Genomic DNA, 23,417 nt, shown 5'->3' with positions numbered 1-23,417 from the left:
TACTAATAATACTTATATTCTCCTGAATGGAAGGCAAAGGAAGGCAAGTTAGTGCAATTCTGTTAAATAGAACACAGAGTGTGTCAAATTTAATAATGGGAGAAAAATTCATATCCTGCCATAGAAATGTGAAAATAAAGAGGAAAGGGACACTGAAATAAAGACTTTATTTGGAGTGCAGCCATTGCCATCTCCATGAGGAAACAGTCAGCATCAGTCACTGCTCCTCAGCACGAGCAACTGGTGGGTTTAATTCCAGAACAGGGTGGGAAATGGAGACAAACACTTAAATAACTGAACTGTGAAGAGGAGTTCAGGAACGACCATGTACTGTGAAAGTAAAACTGTAATGCTAAAAACTAAAACTCAATTCCTTTCCAGCCTTTAGGAAAGACTTGGTTTATTAACCTGAATGTGAAAGGTCTGAGCAGTGTATCACAGTTCAGAAGCAAATGAAACTGTCCAAAACAGCCCAGAGCCACCCAGCCTACTGCAACTCCCCACTGATGGAACTGTGGTAAATCCATCGTGGAAGTGATCCAGGCACTCCTTGTGCTCTGAATTCTGCCATGTTTGGCATGTATCACCAGTAAAAGGTCAAAATAAGCTGTGGAAGGAGCAGAAAGCTGCAAAATGTTAAGGCCATTGATTAATTGATTGCTTAATTCCTGTGGAAAACTGCCTGAAGCAGGATGTGGCTGCAAAAAAAACATTGTCTGTCTCAAAAATAGGAACAAAATCTGCTGCTCTGAAACTTGCTGCCATCATTTTTGTTAGGTGTCATAAATTATATCCTAACAGTACACACAGTCTGGGCACCTGGAATCACACTGATGGTGGCGTTCAGCTTGGCTCCAAGTGTGGGCTTGAAATGGAATTGACTTCTGCAGTGCTGTAGGAAGAAATGGTCAAAATGAGGCTTTGAAAATCCCTGTTGTTGCTGTCAGCTCCACCAACTGCAGGGTGGAAATTTTGGAAACAGGAGACCACCAAGGTCCCACAGCCTGCAGGACACAGCATGGATGGGATGCAGATGTATGCAATGCAAGCATGTGGGAATGATATCGAGGATCTAAACCTTTATATGCTCTGAAGCCCCATTAATTGTGAAGTAATGAGCAGGAATTCCATTAATGGGGCCACTCCCTGTACTTGCCCCTTACAGTGCCCCATAAAGCAATTGGCTTTGTCTCCAGCAGATGCATTAGATGCTCCATTCATCTGATTTTATAAAGCAATTAGTCTGGTCTCATCTGCCAAGGAGACTTTTATGGGCCTGCCATGGAGAAGTCTCTTCAAGTGACAGAATATTATGTTGTACAAGCAGACCAGGTTCCTGCAGAGCTCAGCCTGTGGCTTTGAGGGTGTTTATTACTATTTTTGCCTTCTCACGTCTGGCTAAGTGACAGCTGCTCTCCACTTCTACAATTTGGCACTACTGAACTGAGCAGCATCAGCCAGCGTGGGCTGCTGGGGGAGTGAAACATCAATCAAGGACCAAGTGCATTAATTCAGCCCTTATTACCAGGGCAAACAACAACAAAACACCAGGGATGGGGAGCGGGGCAAGAGGTGCTTTTGATCTGCTCCATGTGAGCTCCCGAGGGAGGGCTGGCTCCAGCACAGCCCCAGGCACAGCACCCACACCTCTGCCTGCTCTGGCTGCTCAGAGCAGCCCTGGGTTCCTGCTGCTGCCCCCTGCCCCATCCCATCAGGGACCTCAAAGAACATCAGCCCTGCTGCAGTGCAGAACCCCAACATCTGCAGCACATCTGGGCAAGGGGACACCTCCAATGTACCTGCTCAGCTCAGACTGGACTGAGCCAGGCTCTGGGAGTGCTCTGATATCACCTCAGGGGAGCAGTTTGGGAGCAGACCCTGGAACTGGGGTGGGGATCTCTGCTGAGCACTGGTGGGACAGGGCAGCCTGTGAAATGCCATCAGTCTGCAAACCAAGCGCTGTCTGCAGCCCGTGCCTGGTGCTAAACCTGTCCTCACTTGCTGCTACTCCTGCCTGGGCTGCTCCAAAGCCTGGGAGATCAGACACGTTCCTTTGCCCACCGCAGAGCAGGGGTGGGGAGGGAGGAGCAGCGGGGGAGAGCAGGCGGGGTCTGTGGGCACAGGTGAGTTCCTTTGGGGGGCAGGTGAATCCTTTGGGGGGCAGGTGGGCTCTGTGGGGGCAGGTGGCATCCTTGGGGGGCAGGCAGGCTGTCTCCACAGTCAGTGAGAGAGCAGAGCTGTGTGTCCTGCTCCAGGGAGAGCCTTGGCTGCTGCCTGGGGCACAGGGCGGCTGCACATCCTCTCCCACACGGGAATTCGGGGTGTGCCCTCACATCCAGGCTCCCAGGTAAGGGCCAGGCTCCTTCCTCCCTCTTCCTCCCCTGCTCTGTGATTGACCTAAGATGCTGAGTTATGATGGTTTGACTCTGACCCACCTACACCCCAACATTCAGGGCTCAAGCTGGATTTAACTGAGGACATTCCCCCTTATCCCTGCAGCGTGCTTTGGCCAGCCCCTCCGTGCTGTTTTCCACTTGAAGAGCTAAGTGATGATAATTGTATTCTGTTTCTCCTTCCTGAGCTAATTTTCTGACTCATTGTGGGGGTTTTTCTGCTAGCTTTTTGTTAATCTAGTTGGCATGTTGTGGTTTCTTTGTTCATTATGTGGTGGGGCTATATAAGAGGATTTGTCTCTGGAATTCAGGTATCCCCTGCGCTGCGCTCCCTGTTATCGTCTTCATCAGCAACTCTGCTGAAGGAACTCTGCTGCATTTGGCATGAGCTAACCTTAATAAATTCGGGCTGTTAATCACTCAGACATGTCTCGCTGGATCTTTGCACGCTGATTTCTGTGTGCTCAAATAGTTTCCCCGGGAGTAGACTTGTGGTGACTCAGTGTTTCAGTCATTTGCCCTCCAAACTCACCCTCGGTTCTGCCTCCCGGGGGGCTTTGCCTGCATCAATAGGGAGGGGTCTCCTGATGGCAGAGGGTTCTCCTGGCACCCTGCACTCCTCTGGGGTCCCAGGCTGGTGTGCAGGGAGCAAAGAGCTCTGGTGGTGCTGCCCCAGCAGCCCTGTCTGGGCAGAGCTGAGCACAGCCTTGCTCCTGTCCCTGGGAGCTCTCCTGGGATCCCAGCACAGCTCAGGATGACATTTCCACAGGTGCCCGGCGGGATGGAGACAGATTGAGGAATGTTTATAAGGAATGTTTAAGCAGCTATTTATGTGCTGAGCTAACTCAGACCCAGCAGAAGCTGAATTTCAGAGATTCCCTTTTCCAGAGCCTGGCTTGGAGTCCAGCAGAGATGCAGCCTCCTGCCCTCCAGGCACTGATCAAACAACACTCAAGTTATACTTTTTTATATATATATATTGTGCATTCTGTGTTTGCCTGAGAGCTGCTGGGAGTCAGGGCATCCTCGAGTGACACAGGAACCTTGAGGCACTGGATGAAGTGTGTGAAGCTCTGAATCTCACTCAGGCATTGATAATTATCAGTCCAGATAGCTGAGCCATTACAGAGATTCGATACAGTCAGCTCTTGCATCCTGCCCATTTAGGGGAGAAAAATTCAGCAATGAGGAGATGCTGCGATCGACAGATCCAAGGAAAACCAGCCAGGTTATTTCTGACAGCAAGAGATAGATAACTACAGGGATTAGCAGAAGATCCAGGGAGTGTGGAGAGACCCCTTCTTTGGAGTAAGGGCTTAGACTCCTCCAGAAAAAGGTTATTCAGCCATTTAAAGAAAGAAAGGAAGGAAAACAAACCTAATAAATATTAAAGAAAGTACATGGCAGTTTGACAGCTGCTCACCAAAAGCTAGTGAGGAACAGTAAAAAAACAAATTATAGCTTCTTTAACTAATTAAATGAGGTGATGCTTATTAATTAGAGATTATCTTAACATTTTGAGAAACTCACAGTGATGTTTTTTGACTGAAAACAAACCCTTGTGTACACTGAGGGAGCACAGCGCTGGCAACCAGCACAGACAGCTTTGAATTCCCATGTTCAATAATGGTGAGCTCCAAGCAAAGTGCCTCAGGGACAGAGTATTCACCCACTCCTGCTGCCACTCCTTGTGTTCTGCTGTTTTCTTCTGGTGCAGGCACTGCAGTGCCCACCCAAGGTGCCCAGCTGGGGTCAAGTGAAGCCTGAAGCAAGGATCCCCCTCCTTTCTGTCCTTTTCCTTCCCACTGCAAAAATGGAAAATAACAAAAAAAAACCACCCATAAAAATCAGTCCTTAGTTTCCCTTCTTTGGTCTGGCTTATTCTCCCCTGGGAAGGTGCTGGGAATTCTTATTCCCTCAAGCCACCCAGGCCTCCACTGCCTCTCTGGGCTGAGGATCTGTCTGGGTATCACCAGGGCAGACCAGGAGCCCCCCAGCAGACACAGCTGCCCTTGGGCTACTGAAATCCATCACCTGGTTTGCACCAACCAGACAGCTCCAGAGTCCTTGGTGGCTCCTCACAGGACATCCCTTCTGGCCCCTTCTTGCCCTCCTGTTGTTTAAATGAGACTTTTACAGCAACTAGCAACAATGCAGAATGATTCCATTCTTCAGTGAGTGAATGCTACAGCCCTGATGAAATATTTTGTTGCCTTTTACAAAGTGCCAGTGTAGCTCTCTTTACTGAATTAATGTATTTATAATAAAAAGAACTTCTCAGTGGACTGCATTAATCTGTCATTGTGCCATCTGAGCCTGTGGCCATGGCTCCTGGGGTGCAATCCTGCTCCCCTTGTCTGGGGCTGGCTTCCAGCTGCTGTGGGTGGGACAGACAGGGCAGGAGGAGCAGCAGAATCTGAGAGCAAAATTGCTGTCAACAATCCTTACCTCTGCTGGAGGCTTTGCTATACACTAACTGGTGAGGCTCCCTGTGGATGGAGTTCATCTGTATGTCCAAGTCCTTCCTTCAAACAGCTGTCATCATGGATTTGTTCCTGCTGCTGTGCAGAGCCCCACGTTTTGGCACGTGTTACAGCCAGTGACAGAAACCTGGGTCCACTCCCTCTGATAGCAATGAATGGGAAACCCTGAGAGCAGATCACGATGTCTGAGAAGCTCCACGTCCCCTGTACATATTCCTGCCCCCTGGGCCAGCTGCAGCGTGGGTTTTACTGGTGCTGGAGAGGCTGTGTGCCCACCATGCCAAGCAGAGGAGGGGCTATAGTAAGACAAGCCAAAAAATCAGCAGTAAAACAACAGAGCAGCCATGCTGGCTCCTGAGGAGAGCCTGGGAGATGCCCTTTGGTGCCTCCCACACCAGGTGACTCCCCCAGCTCACAGGTCCGTGCTGGCCATCGGGAGGTTCCTGGCGGAGCAGCTGGCCTGGCAGGCCGGTCCCTTCCTGCACCTGGCCTGCTCCAGCCACGCCTCACGGCAGGACAGGGCCCTGGGGGGCAGCGCCTGCTCCCGGGGCTGGGGCACCCTGTGGCAGATGCAGAGCAGGGAGCGCAGCCCCGCGCGGAAGCTCTCGTTCAGCCAGCAGTAGATGAAGGGGTTGTAGCAGGTGCTGCTCATGGCGAACCAGTGCAGAGCAAAATAGAGCGAGTTCTTGGTCCTGATGCCCAGGCTGGAGATCAGCACCACGTAGCAGTTCAGGGGGAACCAGCAGACTGCAAAGACCACCACCACCAGCATCAGCATCTTGATGCTCTTCTTCTTGTTCCTGTGGTGGGTGACGTACTGCTGCGTGGTGACGTCCCCGATGGCGTTGCGCAGCCACAGCTTCTTGGCCAGGCGCAGGTAGGTGACGGTGATGATCAGCAGGGGCAGGAGGTAAAGAAGGAGGAAGGTAGACAGGTCCAGATACTTCCAGACCAACTCTGCAGGCTCAGGGAAGTCAGGGAGGCACAGACTCCGGACGGTGGCTTCCCTTGAAAACAGGAAATACAGATATGGCATGTGGCCATTGCTGTCCCGTGGGTGCTGCTGGCTCAGCAAACCACACTGCCCACAGCCACCTGCTCAGAGGTGTAGGGGGGACAGAGGGAGGACACAGAGCCACAGCTCTGGCATGTCTCTCTCAGGTGGAGCTGCAGCCCCTGCCCTCCATGGCAGCACCCACCCTGCTGTGTCCCCCAGCAGCCAGGACCCCTTGCCCTGGCACAGTCCCCAGCACAGGATCCCTCAGCCACAGCCACTGAAGCAGCTCCAAGCCAAAGCTGCTCTGGAGGGGAGGGAAGGGCTGGAGGCAGTGAGAAAGCCTCAAAGGCATGACAAGCCCACCTCACTTCCCTTCCCTACCCACCATTCCCTTGCATCAGCTCCTACAACCTTCCTGCTACCTCTTAAAACTGGTGTGATGATTACTTACTTGGCTCCAGTTGAACCACTGACAGTGAACTAACAAAAGAAAGTGTAACCGTACACAACAGCTCATTTTAACAACCTCTCACACCTGTCCCATCCCATCCAGCCCCAGGATCTGGGTGTGTTCCCACTGCCTGGCCTGCAGTGGCTCTCATCCCTCACCCTTCACTGCACTGCATGTGTCCCCTCCACACCCTGCAGCTGGTGTAATGGAATTTATTTCCAGTGGATGTTTTCTCCTTTTCTTTCTTTTCCCCTCTCTTTTTCTTTCTCTAATTCCATTTTACTCTTCTCTCTTCATCCCTCATCCTCGGTTCTCCTCTATTCAGCACAGATTTTAGCTCCCATCAAGCTGTACTATTCACTGCAGTATTGATTAATATCTTTAATATCCTGTTTTCAACTGCTGGAGCCGCCTTTTGTGCCACAAATAGGAGACTGCTGAGAACAGGCAGCTGGAGCAGGGGATGAGGTCAGAGCAGTGACAATGGGTCCACCGAGTACGGAGGGCCTGGAGATGCCACTCGAGATGGGAACTGACGCAGAAGGGAGAATCATCTTTTCTGAACTGCAGTCTTGGCTCTTCCTCCCCTGGATCTGGGGGACCTCACCACAGGGGATGCCAAAGGGGATCTGACAGGACAGTGTTTTGGTGAATCCTGACATGACCAGGATGTCAGATGGCTGCTGTGCAGTGCAGCCAGAGATGGATGTTGCTGGAGCCCCTGTTTCCCATCCCAGAACCCTAACCACTCCCTGGTAGCCATCCCAGGAGCCCTGACCCTGCAGGAGCTATTACAAGCAATATTACAACTGTGATTTTTTTTTTCAATGGAAAGCAGGGACAGGAATAGCATGTCCTGGAAGTCCTTATATTGCTGAGCTGCCTCGTGCCAGCCCAGGGCTCGGTTTCCTCTGGCCATGCCAAGGGATGAGCAGAGACAGGTGCCCCGAAACAGATCGTAGGGTTCCTTCATTCATGAGCAATTCGTTCCCTAATCCCCAAGCACAGCTGCAGAGCAATGCAAGCACAGAGTAACCCTGCCCTGTGTTTACAGTCTGCGCAGTTATGGGTATGATATCCCCTGGCTATGTCAGCCACATTGGGCACAAGCACAGGCAGGGGAGGGCTGTGAAGCCCCCATCCCACTTGCAGCCCCTCAGACACCAAAACAGTGACAGCCCAGGCAGGCACTCACACCCTCCTGCCTCACCAACAGGACGGATCTGGCTGGGCTGCAGGAAATTAGATTTGTCCTCTATACAGAAGGTCAATGTCTACAATAGAAATCTCATTCCTGCTGCCTGTCAGTGTCTCCTTGCCCCACTCCCTGGGATGCTGATCTCAGCCTGAAAGTACAGGTCATGGTAAGATTATCCCCTTGGCCTCAAGGCTGGCATTCCTGCGAAGGGCAGCACCAGCAGCGTGACACCTGCCACAGAAATCCCACTTGGGTACTGTTACAGACTGTTTTCTAGACAAGAGAGGTCACAGCAATGCCACAGGCTGCTGGGGACAGGAGGGACAGAACAGGTTGGGTACCACAGAGGAAAGGACTGAGAGGGAAAAGAACTCAGAGTTTGGGGTTTGTATTTCTCCCTGGCAGAGGGTGACAGCAGAGACAAGTGCCATTTCTGGGCCTTTGTGAGGAGATAAGTTTCTGCTTTTGTTTTTTTTTTTTTTTTTTCTTTTTCTTTCTTTCCCTCTACATTAGAACCTTCTTTTTTTTTTTTTTCCTGGTATTTCAGTCCTTATGTTGATGTGAAATTTCACTTCATCTGCAGTCATTGTGTTCAGCCAAGCCAAGAGTTCCCTTTCCTGAGGAGAGGCACCATGGCACACCAGGACAGCTCAGGTTCCTGCCAAAGCACTGGTCACTCACCTGTCCCACCCTGGTCCCCCACAGCCCTGCTTCATGAAGAATATCTGTTCTCTATGTTTTCCTGTTAGTGTAACACTGGACAGAGGAACCTCAAGCTTCAGGGAAGGCTGGTCCTGCTCTGTAAATCCACATGGATGAAATACAGGGAAGTCACAACCTGAGACAGTGTAGGAAATCCTGGGGAAGAGGGATGAGTAAACCAGAGTGGTCCCCTGCTCGTGCTCCCTGCAGAGCCTTGGTGATGTCAGCACAGGTATTCCCAACAGGAAGTTTATTTTCTTTCTTTTTCAAACTGCAGTTTGACTCTCTCTCCTCCCTGCCTGGGTGAGTTGGATGGGCTTGGTCTGAGGAGCTGAGCAGGCAAAAGGAGGGAAGAGGAAAGTCCCTCAGGAGAAAGTTACCTTCTCAGGACAGAGCCTCTCCTGGCCAGGCCATGGCACTGGAGGAGGTGTGTGCTGCCAACAGCTGTGCCCCAGCCAGGCTGTGCCTGGGACTGCCCCAGAGCCTCATCTGGGCATGTGGGAGGTGGTGAGAGCAAGCCCTGGCCAGCAGGCCAGGCAGAGAGAAGGCCAGGCAGCTCTTCCACAGCCCCAGCCTCTGCTGGGAGAAGGGGGATGTCACCCACACACCAACTCATCCCACATCACCCTGGGACACTCAGGTGCCCTCCCCGCTGAGCAAGGCACTGCACAAGGGCTGCCAGACCTCCACACACTCCCTGGGAAGGGGAGATCACTCACCTGTAGTTATACTGGAAAAGCTTTTGATAGACAGCATGGGGCAGGGAGAAACAGGTTGCCATCAGCCAGATGACAGAGATGCTCAGAGCTCCCTTTGTCAGGGACATCCTCTGCTTCAGTGGGTTCAGGATGACCTGCAACAGAGACTCTGTCATGACTCCTCTCCCACAGGAATAAAAAGCCCTCACAGCCCACAAGAGGAGTGGGCAGATTGTGACATAACCTAACACAGCTAATTATAGGAAAATGACAGCCATGATTAGGAAAATGTCCTGTTCATTAGAGTGACCTGGAAAATGGGAAATGTTGAACTTCTCAGTCTGCTCAGAAGAGCTTTCAAACTTTATCCTCAATCTTGTTATGTGAGAACTGTTTTCCTTAAGCTGGAGGTTAGATTAGGTCAAAAAAAAAAAAAAAAAAAGGAAGAGATCTAGAGATCTACCCAAGTGTCTTCACTCAACGGTATGTTTTTTTATTCTATAGGAACTACATAAGAAATGTCTCTTGTTCCAGCTGGGCCTGTGAAGCTGAGCTTTCCTCCCCTCTGCTGAGGCAGAAATCCACCTTTCATGAGATTTTCTTTGTTAGATCTTTAAGCTGATAAAATCTGATAGTCTGGAACTTACTATTTGCCAATAGCACATGAAAGGGGAGTGATTGCTGGGGACAAGCACATGGCCTGGGCTGTCCTTGCTGCCTTGCACTGGACACAGGGCCAGCGTTTGTCATGGCCAGGGAGGGACAGAAAAACTTTTCATAGCTCCAGTCTCCTCCCAGAGCCTTGGAGAAGGGGGCAGGCAGTGTCACCTGGTGCCTGTCGAGGGCGATGGCCGTCAGGGTCAGCGTGGACACGTGCAGGGAGCAGTACTGCACAAAGCGGCTGATGTGGCACATGGCCTTCCCAAAGATCCACGTGCTGTTCACAAAGCGGACCTGGGGCGAAACAACACCTCATCAGCCAGGAAATGTGCTGAAAACAAATCCATGGGGGTCTGGTTTGTTTTCCTACAAGTCCTATAGCTGGAACCCGAGCTGGCTCAGGGGTGCTGACTGGTTGGGCAGCTTCACCCGGAACTTATAGAAAGATCAGCTATGCTGGTCTCTGAAACACCTTTACAGAAGAGTTTATAGGGTAAAACCCTGCTGATTGTGCAGTGGTGATGCCACAGCCCTTCTGGCCGGTTCTACAGACACTGTGAACAGTGGTAAAATTTTTTATTACGCTAACAACTATATTTGGAAATAGTGAACCAAGGTTTGATATCAACCCCACTGTCAGATTTGGAATGCTTTCATTGAAGCCTTTATCCAGCTGGCATCTCTGAAATGCTTGACTATTTTCTTCCAGTCACCCAGTATGACTGGCATTCAGACTGTTCTGACCCACTAAGGGACTCTCTAGTGCTCTGCTGCATGAACATTAAAAACACAGGAACTTGTTCTCATTCCCCAAGAAGCTCTTGCTGGGGTTTGGTAGCACACATTGTGAGAGACTTTGGAGTTTCTAGGAGTTACAGAGTCTAACAGAGCAACAGAGAGCCCACAGGTTGCTGAACAGTGTTTTGCTTGCCTGGCAGAGTTATCAGTTAGGCTTGGTGGGGTTGGGCTCCCACCTCAGCCCTAGGAGAGAGGGCATGGAAAGCCCATGACCACCAGGCATAGCTCTGGTGGGTGGGAGGTTCCTGTCCTGCTTGAAGGGACAGCAATACCAGCTACTTACCAAGGTGAAAGGTGTGTTGAGCAGCGTGATCATGATGTCTGACACTGCCAGGTTGACGATGAAGAGGCTGGTGGCTGAGTGCATCCTCTTGTTCTTCAGCACCACGTGGCACACCAGCATGTTCCCAAAGAGAGACATGACGATAATGACCGAGTAGGCCACGATCAGCAGCGCTTTCACTGTTGGCTTCTGGGATTCTGGCTCATATTTAGCCAGCTCAGCAAATTTCTCCCACTCAACAATGCGGCTCTCTGTCCAGTTGAAGATGCTCCTGTTTGTCGCGTGGTAGATGGACATGAGTTTGGCCATGGAAGAGTAACGGTCAAACTCCTCAAGAAACCCTGTCACCTGTGACTTGGATGGCTGGAGCAGTGAGCAAGGCATGGTAGGTTGACCCCAGTTTTCCATGCTGAGGAGCAATACCAATGGTGTGTCAGAAAGGGGCTGATTTGGGACCACACACTCTCTCACACAGCAGGAAGAGCAAGAACTTCACAGGTGAGCTCTGGGCTCAGGCAGGCTGCCTGACCATCCTGTGCTGCTGTCGCAGGAACTTCTTCCCAATGCAGAAACGTCACCTTCCGCTCTAAACAAATCCAAAGATGTCTTTCCAGCAACGATGTGAATTCTGAATAGAAACCAACATTCCACTTCCAAATCAGACAGGTCTGTCTGTGACACTGCATACATCACAGCATGATTACACCCCAGCCACAAGGAGAAACCAAACTCCCCTCCCTAACTCCTACCCTTACCCCCTCTCACTTACCTCGCACTGCCCGGCCGTGTTTGTTCCCGACCGTGCCCGGTCCCGAGGGGCAGCAGCGGCTCCTCCGACTTCTGCGCTGGACACCGCGCACCGCCCACCGCGCACTGCACACACCCCGCACCGCACACACCCTGCACCGCACACTCTGCACTCACCGCCGCACCCCGCGCACCTTCCGCACCGCACACACACCACTCTCAACGCACTCCGCACACACCCCGCACCGCACCCCTGCACCGCACACACTCCGCGCACCTTGCACACCCCTCTCACCGCACCCCCGCACCTTGCGCACCCCTCTCACCGCACCCCCGCACCGTGCACACTCCTGTCACCGCACCCCGCGCACCCCGCGCACTCTCCGCCCCGCACCGTGCACACTCCTGTCACCGCACCCCCGCACCTTGCGCACCCCTCTCACCGCACCCCCGCACCTTGCGCACCCCTCTCACCGCACCCCCGCACCGTGCACACTCCTCTCACCGCACCCCCGCACCTTGCGCACCCCGCGCACTCTCCGCCCCGCACCTTGCACACCCCTCTCACCGCACCCCGCGCACCTTGCACACCCCTCTCACCGCACCCCGCGCACTCTCCGCCCCGCACCTTGCACACCCCTCTCACCGCACCCCGCGCACTCTCCGCCCCGCACCGCGCCCCCCGCGCACCCCCGGCCCGCCCGCACGTGCCGCCGGCGGGGCCGGAGCCGCCGCTCGGGGCGGGGCTCGGGGGGCGGAGCTGCTCCATTCATAAATCGGCACGGGCGGGGCCCGAGAGTCGATACCGGGGCCGAATCCGTGCCGCGGCTCCCTGCGCGCATCCGCCGGTACCGGTACCGGTACCGGTCCCTCGGCACCCAGCGGGGCTGCTGCAGGCAGGGGCAGAGGGCAGCGCCCACCACACGGAGCGTCCTTTTCCCTGCCCTAACGGGAAAAGGGGAAAACCACCCTCACAAAGCTCTCCCGGCCCGAATCTTTGCGGAAAGGCTCCCGGTGGAGTTTCAGAGCTTGTTTTTTGATAAGTGTTTTTCTCACGGCTGGATCACTCTTGACAGGTGCTCACACAGAAGACAGTTTAGGTTTCAAAGAGTTTAGGCAACATATTTTTAAACGAGATAGTATCATATTTCTCATTTTGCATTCCATATGTGTCATTTATTCCTTATTATATATATCTAAAGGGGTTTTTTTTCCCCCTGTCCATTTCCAGTCACCTGCATGCTCTCCTTCCTCTGTCCATGTCCATGCTGTGGCCAGGCCATGCAAGGACTAAGGCAGGGGCGTAGCTACAGGATGGGGAACACATGGGAGGGACATGGGACATGGGACACAGAGAATGTGCCTCTTGCCAGACTCCAAATCCTGCTTCTGAGTAAAAAGGTCCCATGCTGACAAGAGGAGCCAAGAATTCACTTTCATGGTCAGTGTGGGGTTTAACAGCCCAGTGCAGTTCAATAAACACCTACAGTCATCCTGTGTGTTCCAATGATAAGAACACTTACATTTTCCAAATTATCTAATTTTTCCTAATTCCAGTTAATAATGCATTTTTAAATGTTGTTCGCAAGCCTGATGTCTCCCCTGGTACCTGGCATTTGTAACCTCTATCAGGGCACATAAACCATGATGACAGGTATAATGTTAGATTTTTCCTAGTTTTGGGGGCTATTTGCCATGGAGCAAAACGGGCATCCCAGCTTGCACTGTGTCAGCCATAGGCTTTTAGAGAGACTAATGAAGATCTTCCTGGCAAATAGTAGGAAAAGAGTCCAGATGAAGAGAGGAGGAAAGATTTGTATATTTGGTGTGTGTTTCTAAGGAACTGGTTCTTTGCTCAGAATTTTGTATTTATGGATCCACAGGTGTAAGAGATGCACCAGTTCCTGACTGTGGCAGAGCTCCAGCTGCCTTCAGCAGAAGCAGAATGAGCTTTGCAGTTGCTCTCTGGAGTTTCTTGCCTGAGGGCTACAGAAAAGACACGCTGGATGTTTATTACCACTATAGCAAGATGATCTGGGAGGTTTCTGCTATGTTTTAGTCCCCCTGAAGCCATTCTCACTGTGGCTGTGAGATTCTTGTGCATCCAAAGAGCTGTTTCATTATCCTCCCATGCTGTTCTTGCTGGCAAACCTTGTCACTGGCTTTAGAGCTGCAAGCTCAGTAGAGGAGAGCTGTGAGTTTAGTCTAATCATATTTCCAGCAAAATCCCAGGCATGTTAGCTTTCCCCAGGTGCAAATTATCAAACTACAGTGTGTGCTAGAGCCTACTGAAACACTCAGGCCCTCACTGGCTGAGGAGTTAAGACTTGATCCCTTACAGAGCAATAATCCCAACCAGCCTCTCGTGCCTTGGACCCCTGATGGAGCTGCCAGCCCCGTGTGTTCCATGTCATTAGACAAGTCTCTGGTTGATGCTCCTCAGGTTCTTATCTGTCAGAAAACACTTCAGGAGCAGGAATGGTTGTGTTGTGGAATAAAATAGTTAGAGTTTTCTCCCTGCCCTTCTTGAGCAAAATTCCAGTTACCTGCCTGTCTCTGAGGAGACTGAATGCAGGAGGTATTAAAGGTATTCAGTGTCTTTCATTCTTGTGTCTTACACTTAAATGTCAGAAGGTCCTTTTGTTTTGTGGAGGGCTGGATTCCCTCTGGACAGAAAAATAATAAAAGTGCAGATACACAGGCACCAGAGGCTTTGGAACTGAGGAGCTGCAGAACTACTCCTTTTGTCCTCAGACGCTGATGTCTGTTAGATTTTAGGGCACAGAAAGTGTAGCTGAGCCCCTGAAATATTAATTACCAAGATTTATATTGCATGTGCTACCAATGTGCACAGCTCAGGCTGAGAGCTTTGGGACCAGGCACTCCCACCTGAGCCTGGCTCTCTGAGAGCTTCTGGAACCTTCCTCCCATCCAAGCTTTCAGCAGCCTCACAGAGGCTTTCAGGCTCCTCTCACATGGCATGAACACACCAGATTTCTAAACAATGGACATTGCACATCTAAAACAGAAACTGCAACCAAATTTTAAACTCATATTCCAACTTAAATTAAAATTCAGGAGGCAGGAACTGGGAAGTGTAAATAGTCATCCATGATAACCAAACCTCAATTTCCCCAGGGTCAGAGTGTGATCTGGCATCAATTGCCACTGACATGGGAGCAGTGCTTCATGTGCATTAGGTCAGGCCAGAGCTGCCTTTATCATGGGCTCTGACTGGCTCTGAGATTCAGCACAGGCGAGTGGGTGGAGGGGCACCTTGTACAAAATGGGCTTCAAAAGGAGAAATAAGAAAAGAGAAACAATGCCATAGCAGTGGAAATTGATGTCCTGTGAACAGTTACAATTTAGAATTCATTATTCAAAACACAAATGGCAATTACGTAATAGCTACTAATAGTGCAGCTTCAGGGTATTTGGAAAAGAAAAGCTTTATAATGGATTTGATAGTCCTTGAGGTTCAGCTGTAAGGTTTGGGTGACAGAACAAAAGAGAACTACAATTTTATCTATCTGTTACAATCTCCCATTGTAACTGTGCCCCCTCCCCACTCTGATGGCCTTTGTCTAGTGGCCCACTGGGGCTGGATCTTCAGAGTTCTTCTGTTTTGTTTTTCTTCTCCTTGGAAAAATATCATACAGAATGACTGACAGCACCCCCAGTTCCTGTCTGATTGCTGGCCCCCCGATTTTCAGTGGGATGGGAAACCCTAGCAGGCAGCAGTGACAGCCAGCTCCCACCTGTGCTGTCCTGCCAGCTCTGAGTGCTCCAGCCTGGCCGTGGCTTGGCCCATCAAAGTCTGCCCTTTGCTTCGGTGCAGCCCATCTGTGTGGGAGCTAGACCCATCCATTTCATTGTCCTTTGCTGGGGTGAACTCTCTGCTTCAGAAGCCTCTGAGCCTTGAACACTCTGTACGGTGTTTTCTTTTTAGGAGGTGGTTCTCCTCCCTTTGTGTGGTAATCAAGACAGAAAAACAAACAAACAAACAAACAAAACCCAATAAAATCCTGTTTTCCTTAACAGAAAACTCTTTGCTAATGAAAGGGCCTTGACAAAGAGTGGGAGGGGGAAGTCACTCTCTGTGTGTGGTGTGCATGGGGGCTGTTATTTAGGATATTAATTCCTTCATCCCTGCCTGCAGCTCACTCTGCAGGGGCACCAGCCAGAGCTTCTTTGAGGCACAGGAACAGTGAGCAGAGACACCCCCACACCCAGGTGGGACCGTGTGCCACCCACACTCACATCCCCACTGCACTGAGCTCACAACAACCTTTGCTGCACAGTTCAAAACTCACACACCTCTCCCAGGGTCTGAGCCCAGCCCCTGTGTGGGCACATTGCTGGTTTGAGGCCGGGGAGCTGCAGCTCTGCAAGCAGGGCTTTGTCAGAGCAGCTTCCCTTCAGAGGTGTCTGGAGTGGAGGCCAGCAGCTGTCAGACACTGCACAGACCCTGCCACAAGCTCAGGAAAGAGCTGGATATGTTTGACAAGGTGAGGAAGGCTCAGGCAGCACCCTCCCCTGTGCTGTACATCCCCTGGCTTTTAAGAAATGCCGTCCTGGAATGGCTCATTATCTCTGTCCCCTTCCAAGACCCAATTAATTTAAAGCATGATAGGTTTGCTGGGATGACTCACACACCAAAGGAAGGGAGGAATGAAGACAGGACTTTAAAGTATTGGTACAATATACAATTACTTCAAAACTCTGTCCTTTGTACAGCTCTGACCAAAGGAAGAGATGTGACAAAGGCTGAAGTTCCTGATCCAGGAAGGGACAGTCGTGCAGAGGCTGATGGCAGCTGCAGCATCCTGCTGAGGGATTCTATGTGGGGACAAATCCAGATATGTTCTATCTGGGGACAAATCACCCACCAGGGCCCTGATTCAGGGGCCTCACTGTGTGGCAAATATCTGTGTGTCAGCTCAGAAAGCCCCTGAGCTGTGGAGCTCTGGTGAAATCTCCATCCCTCCCTCAGCTGGAAGGATCCCTCATGGATCCCAGGAAGGATCCCCCAGGATCCCTGTGTTTGCCCAGTTTCTGGGTTTGGGAGGAATGGTTCAGCCAGCAGCAGCACTGGTGACAGGTACCTTCCTGTGTCACCCCCTGGGTGCCCCTGCCAGGGGTGCAGCTCTGCCACCCAGCCCAGGGCAGCCAGGATGGAGGATGCTGAGGCAGAACAACCACAGGCACCAGCAGCTGATGCTGGGGGGCACTGTGGGCAGGAGCCTCTGCAAAGCCGAGCTGCAGCAGCTCCCAGCAGGCTGCCGAGGTCCATCCCTCTGGGTCTGCAAATGCGTGGAAGAAGCAGGAGCACAAACAGCCAGGAAAGGAGGGGCAGTTCTGACAGACACTTGTGCTGAAGCATTTAAAACTCAATTTTCAGCTCATTCAGTTAAAAGAGGTTGTGAAATTACAGCAATAAAAATCTGAAGAGCATAATCCAGTTGGCACTTTCCTGGGAGGTCTAAGGAGCTCAAACACAAAAGTAGTGATTATCTTGCTCTTAAATTATAAGTTAAACTACTTTACCACCAAGGGAACAAAAGATGGCCAGTAGGGCATCCTTCTTGAAAGGGACTCCAGGGGCAATCCTGGTTATTTTACATCCAAATTCCCTTCCAAGCAGCCTGAAAAAAAAAGGATTAATACATTCTGGAGGAATGTGATTTATTGGAGCATGCAGACGTGTCAGAGAGAGGACCCCCTTGCTGGAAGGAGGCACCATGGATAAAGAGGACCTTTCCCTTTGGATCCCTAGGAGGATTTCCACTGGTTTCCCCTGCAAAAGCTCTTGAAGAGGCTGATGTGGGTGGGAGGTGGGCAGCCTTGAGGATGGACAGAGAGTGACTGGCTGCCTCTCTGCACAGGACACATGGATGGCCACGGGACAACTTCAGGGAACTGCAACAAAGAGGAATGGCTGGGCAGGTTTAGAATGAAAGGGGCATTTCTCACTGCTGTGCACAACTGGGGAGTGCTGGGATTGCTCAGGCAGCTCCCTGTGCAGCCCCACGCTGCCCCTCTGCCCCTGGAGCAGCCAGACAGCACTGGGGTGACTCACCAAAGCCTGGTACTGCAGATAATTGGAGCCTCCAAACTCTGTCAGGAGCTAAACAAGAGCACTGAGCAGTGAGCTCTGGCCCTAGGATCAAGCAGCACAAAGATTTCCAGGGCCACTTGGAGATTTAGTTTTCTGTAACAACTGTAGACAAGGCAGTAATTTTCCATTTCTTTACTTACTGGTGTAGAATTCTAAACAACCCAGGCAAGAAATGAACACACAAACCAGCCAGCCAGCATATGGCTGCAGAACACTGCCAGCCAGCATCTCTGCTCCCAGCTGCAATTATCCAGCAAAACACGTTACCTGTGCCAGCTCTGGCTGGTTTATCTGCAGAATTTTGATCAACTTAAATGGAAAAGGGCCCACAGGGTGAAGTCAAGGCCCATCAATGTGCATTTCACTGCTGGGTAAAGTCAAGGCAGGTTTTTTCCACTTCACAATAGTAATACACTATTTCTAGCAAAAACTTTTGTATTAAATCCTCTGGAACTGTGACTGCAGAGCAAGTTCAGGAATCAGCAGAACCAGAAAGGACATCATACCTGAATGGATGTGTCTTCTTCTTGCCAGTTCCTTTGGTCTCCAGCCATCAGCATCACTTGGCCCCTAGCCACTGGAACCTCTCCTGCAGCAAAGAGACCAGGCAGGCAGTGAGGGGTGGGCATCTGCAGGGAGCCAGCCCAGCTCAGGGGAAAAACATGTTATTTATTAAACCAGAAGATTAGGTTTTCACAAAAACAAACCACAAACAAATAAACAAACAAACAAGCACAAGAATAACTAACTTACTATCGGAGAGCTCAGCTAATGAAGCCTCCCAGGCTGTGACAGTGGCAGTGAGGTCACATCTCAGCCCCTCAGCTGGTGCTGGGCAGGAGCTGCTTGCTGCAGCCCAGTTACTGCCCCTTGGATTTGGGTTCTGCAGGGGCTGGGCCCCTCCCCAGCCATGGCAGGAAATGTTCTCCTTGCCAAAATGAAGCTTGGCTATATCTTGAAACTCCTGGCCTTCTCTTGAATTCAGAGAGCTCTGCTCAGGGTTCAACACCTGTCAGAACAGAGGAGGGATTGTTCCTCTGCTCCAGAGCTAAGGTACCTCAGGTACCAGGAGGGGTTTCAGAAATGCTGATTTCTTGCTTCTGCTCAGCTTTCTTGCTCCAGGGACTGATGTAAATCACAGTCTTGTGGAGTTCCTCCTTTTCCAGGTGTAAGAGGAAAAATTACGAAACCTCTTCTTGCTTTTGAGAAGTTCAGCAAGGATAGGAGGCCCAAACACCCCAGGGCTGCTGCTGGGGCAGGGACCACTGGGCCAGGGCTGGAAGGAGCAGGGATGGGGAGAGAATGCTGGCAGGGGCTGCCCTTGCTTCCTGCCCAGCACATCTCCAAATCCCTGAAACCCTGAAACCCTGACCATGGGGCTGCAGAGCCTTTGGTGGCACAGAGACCCACACATGGCAGGGGCTCCTGCTGGGCAAAAGTGGGGGGACCAAGGGAAATGTTACTGCTGCTGCTGCTGAGGCTTTTCCCAGGAGGAAACACAGAGAAGGATCTCAAAGCCTTTGTTTGGTTCAATGCCATCCCCCTTGGGACCTCCAGCAACCCTGCCCAGATCCTCCCTGGATTTCTCTGGTTCACAATGCTTAATTACACTGGATGATTGATTAATTTCTGTATTTGGGGCTTATCCAATCTGGGAGTCAGGTTCTCTCATTTTTCTTCCAGTTTCTTCCTGCTCTAGATGATAACTCACTCAGGAAGCTTCACCTCAAAGAAGCCCCTTCTGTTAGATTTTCCCAACCGAGGCCCTCGAGGCCGTGGGCATCAGGTGGATGTATCTGCCAAATATTTTTTCTATTTTCTTAAGACTTTAGAGTGCCTGGGATTTAAATGCACTAATGTTCTGTGTTTTCTGTTTCCTTGACTAGTTTGGCAAGCACAGAAGCTAAACCTTTCCCAGAGGCAAATGAATGGCTGCAAAGAAGGAGAAGCAGGAGCCTGTTTTTGTTCACTTAAGAATTTGTGAACAAAAAACTGAAAGGAAACTCAGGAGACAGGCATTTCCTTTTTGTATAGAGAATTCAATGCCAAGTGCTGGGCTCAAAGAGGCATTTTCCACTTTCTATTCAGCTCATTTGTGCTAATCAACAGGGGTATAATCTAAGTGAAACTAGTAAGTGCAGGTCAGTGGCCCTGATGTGGTTTGCTGGGATGGAGGGACAGCTGGCTTAGACCAGCCTAAACTGGTGGACCTGAACTGGTGGACTGATGTGTGGACCTGAACCCTAAAATACTCCTGTGAAGAAAACAACCTGTTGTCAGCACTGAAGACCTCATTTGAGAGTGGAGATCCTGCACAGGTCTTGGGCTGGCTCCTCATTTTGGCAGTCTAAGTCCTCCCATTCTGATTCAGGAGAAAATCCTGAATTCCCTGGGAAGAGGGAAAGAACAGAACTCAGTGTTGCAGCTGTGTGGCAGCTGTGAGCAAAGATGAGCTGACGTGATTCTGCTTTGCTTGCAGCTCAGGTGACAATAAAGTGACAGATTCCCCATGTAGCAGAAGCTCATTGATGTGCTAAAACTCAGTGTGGCTCTGGAGGCAGCCACAATCCCACATCCCTGGCCACCAGCCTGTGTTTTGTACTCCAGTCAATCAGCCCTGACACAGAGCACTGGAAGGCCCCAGTGCCTTTGTGGCTGTGACAAGGAGGGACCTTCAGCAGGGAGATTCTTTGCCAGGCTGCTCAGTGAGAAGTCTTCTCTCTTCCCTCCTTAGCATGTGATTGGGCTCAAACACACCAACAGCTTAAAGAAAGGCTTAAAACAGAAAACTCTGTTGTGTGTACGTGTGGGGAAACAGGAACAGCACAATAACAAATTTCAGGAGTTCTGTAATGTGGTGGTGTTTTGCAGGCACCCCCAACATGGACGAGACGAGGATCTGACTCCATGTTTCAGAAGGCTGATTTATCATTTTATGATATATATTATATTAAAACTATACTAAAAGAATAGAAGAAAGGATTTCATCAGAAGACTGGCTAAGAATAGAATAGCAAAGAATGATAACAAAGACTTGTGACTGAGACAAGCTGGACTGTGATTGGGCATTAATTAGAAACAACCACATGAGACCAATCACAGATGCACCTGTTGCATTCCACAGCAGCAGATAATCGTTGTTTGCATTTTGTTCCTGAGGCCTCCAGCTTCTCAGGAGAAAAAATCCTAAGGAAAGGATTTTTCATAAAATGTGTCTGTGACACTGTAACATAAACCATGCCCTGGGTCTGGGGGGTTCCAGCTGTAGGTGTTGCAGGAGCAGGGGCAGCTCAGGCTCCTGCAGCACAGCAAACAGGCACCACAGGCTCAGAGCATCCTCTCCCAGCTCAGGATTGTTCCAGGCTCACCTGCAATTGCAGCCATGGGCAGGTGCCTCAGCAGAGCCCTCACTAAGGCTCAGAGCCAGAGCAGCACTAATGGGTATGACCAGAATGAAGATCTCTTGAGCAACGTGAACCCTGATTGGTCCATGTCTGATGACAGTCTGCTTTTGCAGTTCTCCTTCAGGACTTCTCTTTCTTCTCCAGGACTGAATAATTCTTATTCAATGAGCCCTTCATCAATATGCAGCTACATTCTGAGGATGAGCTGCCAGGACATGACAGACACTTTCTGCCGGATGATATTCAAATTTCTTACACAGGCATTTTGATTCAAATGAATCTAATTTTCTAATAAAAGCTTTGAATCAACCTGTAGCTCTCATACTTGAAACACCAGAGTGGTCTGGAGAAGAACAATGAATATTCAGAACTCCAAATCTAGACACAACAATGGTTTTTTCCTCCACGTTTGCTCCCACCTCCTTTCTAGGGGTCAGTGCATTAAAGGAAAAGGTCTGAAGTGTAATTGTCCTCCTGGTGCCTCTCTCTGTGCTGCCCATCACCTGCTGGGGCTTCTGGGGGTCGCCAGTCAAGCAGGTTCATGTTCCCCAGTAATATGATGGCTTTCAGCAGTCTGCTCCCTCTCTCAAAAGCTGCCTGCTACACCAGGAGAGCCCAACACAGGCTTTGATGCTGTTATCTGCCTTTGTTCCCCTGCTTATCAAACACTTTGAAATATGTGACACTCCTTCTGCAGGCACTCCAAACCATCCAAGCACTCCCTTTCCACAGGGCTCAGCAATTAACACCAATCCCTGGCAATAAGAACATAAGAGGAGCCAGAAGACAAGGGGCAGCTCTTCACAGGCTGGGAACCTGCCTTTAGAGTTGCCTCAAGAAAACTCCTCCTGGACACTCAGGCAGTTTATCCCTGGGTGAGGACAGAGGTTTCCTAGAACCTCTTCAGATAGCTTGTAGGATTTGCTTCATTGAAATGCCAGGAAACAGCATCCCCACTCCTATGCCCTTTTGCACTGGGTTTCTTCCCCAGCCAGGAAAGACAGAGCAAACTTTTCTTGAGAAATTTATTAAGATGCAAAGGTTTGCAAGGATGGCCAGAGGGGACAGCTCCTGGTGCCAACCTCCTGAGCAGGGCGACACAGGGAGGGAGAGGCACCTCTGGGGTGGCTGTGCTGCTCCTTCCATCCCCTCTGCCCAGCACAGCCTCATTCTCTTTGTGATCTTTAACACCCCCTGTCCTCCATGGGTTTGTTTTTCCATATCTGAGCACATGCTTGGCTTAATGCTCCCTCAGCATGAAAAACTGCACACAGACAGGCATGACCGTGATCTCAGAAGCAAAAAGTGAAGGTAACTGCAGCTGAGCTAATCCTTCATCAAGATGCTGCTCAAAGTGCAAAAGGATGGGGGGAAAACCCTCAGGAGTTCTGAAATTTCAGGAGTTCTGAACTGGCATTTCCAAGCATCACAAAATAGTGTCTTTCCTGCAGATCATTTGGACTATGAGAAGGAAAATGGGCAGAATAATCAGATGCCATTGAACCCTCACAGGAGTGCAGTGACACTCAGGGAAGGGAGAGCTGTGGAACAGCCTGACCAGCAGCACAGGAGAGAGAGATATAGAAGGATTCCCTGGAGGGAGAAATCACTTCACAACTCTGAAAAGCAGACAAGAATAGGCAATTATACTGCTAGGGTAGCAAATCAAGCTTTTAGGTGCAAAGTGAAGCCTAAACTTCTCCTGAAATCCCTAAGTACTTCAAGATCTGGGAAATGGAACTTCAACCACATCCCTGTGAGGAGCAGAGCCCCTGGCCAGCGTGGGTACCAAGCTGGAGGAGGCCAGAAACACGGAGCAGATACAGCCAGACCCTGATGTGCCCCCCAGCTCCCCACAGCCCAGAGAAATCAGCTCTGGACACAGACCCACCAAACTAGATCCCTGCACTCACAGAGCCAGAACCTTCCCAAACCTCCTGGGCCTCAGCCCTTCACAAACCTGCAGGGCTTGGGTGCCAAAACCACCCTCCAAGGGCAATTCAAGGTTTATTAAATGCCCAACAGCTCATGCACAAACCCCAGCACAGCCAGTGCAGCCAGGAGCACACAAGGATTTGCTGCCCCTCAGATATCATTTTCCAGTGGTACAAATAAGATCCACTGAGCTCCAGACTTCTTCATTTATGCTTCTTCTGAAGCTGGAGCTTACTGAAGATGGGGATGAATCTCTAGTCTACACCATATCATGCAGCACAAACCTGCTCACGGATTCTAAGGCGGTGAAGAATTATCTGACCCTCAGAAAATGCTGTACAGTCTGTCCTATCCTGATTTTCTTGCTCCTCCAGCAAATCACTCTGCAATTTCCTGCTGTACAGTGCTAAAATAGAAGGGAAATTGTTTCCTTATGAATCAGCACAACCAGCATTTTTTGCTTGTTTTATCTGGCTGAGCAATTTTCTCTTAGGAGAGAGAAAATAGTGCCCATGATCCTGTGAAACACCCATGGTCAAACACCTGTATA

At 50.5% G+C, this 23,417-nt stretch overlaps 1 protein-coding gene across 5 annotated transcripts; it reads right to left on the bottom strand.

The window, feature by feature from the left end:
- Window positions 1–150: 150 nt before the first annotated feature.
- Window positions 151–23,216, bottom strand: LOC134425781 (G-protein coupled receptor 83-like). Of its 5 annotated transcripts, XM_063170747.1 has the most exons (7): window positions 23,152–23,216; window positions 18,035–18,117; window positions 10,664–11,291; window positions 9,751–9,876; window positions 8,944–9,077; window positions 4,842–5,883; window positions 151–4,198 (listed from the first exon to the last, which is right to left on the bottom strand). In XM_063170747.1, exons 3-6 carry the CDS (start codon window positions 11,069–11,071, stop codon window positions 5,289–5,291), a joined length of 1,263 nt encoding a protein of 420 aa, XP_063026817.1. In that variant the 5' UTR covers window positions 11,072–11,291; window positions 18,035–18,117; window positions 23,152–23,216; the 3' UTR covers window positions 151–4,198; window positions 4,842–5,288. The 5 variants fall into 5 exon arrangements, with proteins under 5 accessions (XP_063026817.1, XP_063026816.1, XP_063026815.1 ...); XM_063170746.1 differs by lacking the exons at window positions 18,035–18,117; window positions 23,152–23,216 and adding an exon at window positions 11,433–11,630 and having other exon boundaries at window positions 10,664–11,343; XM_063170745.1 differs by lacking the exons at window positions 18,035–18,117; window positions 23,152–23,216 and adding an exon at window positions 11,433–11,630.
- Window positions 23,217–23,417: the final 201 nt, after the last annotated feature.

Source organism: Melospiza melodia, chromosome 16 (assembly GCF_035770615.1).
Source record: "Melospiza melodia melodia isolate bMelMel2 chromosome 16, bMelMel2.pri, whole genome shotgun sequence".
Lineage (NCBI taxonomy): Eukaryota > Metazoa > Chordata > Aves > Passeriformes > Passerellidae > Melospiza > Melospiza melodia.
The sequence above is the reverse complement of the archived record's forward strand: the minus strand, read 5'-3'. Positions and strand labels throughout refer to the sequence as shown.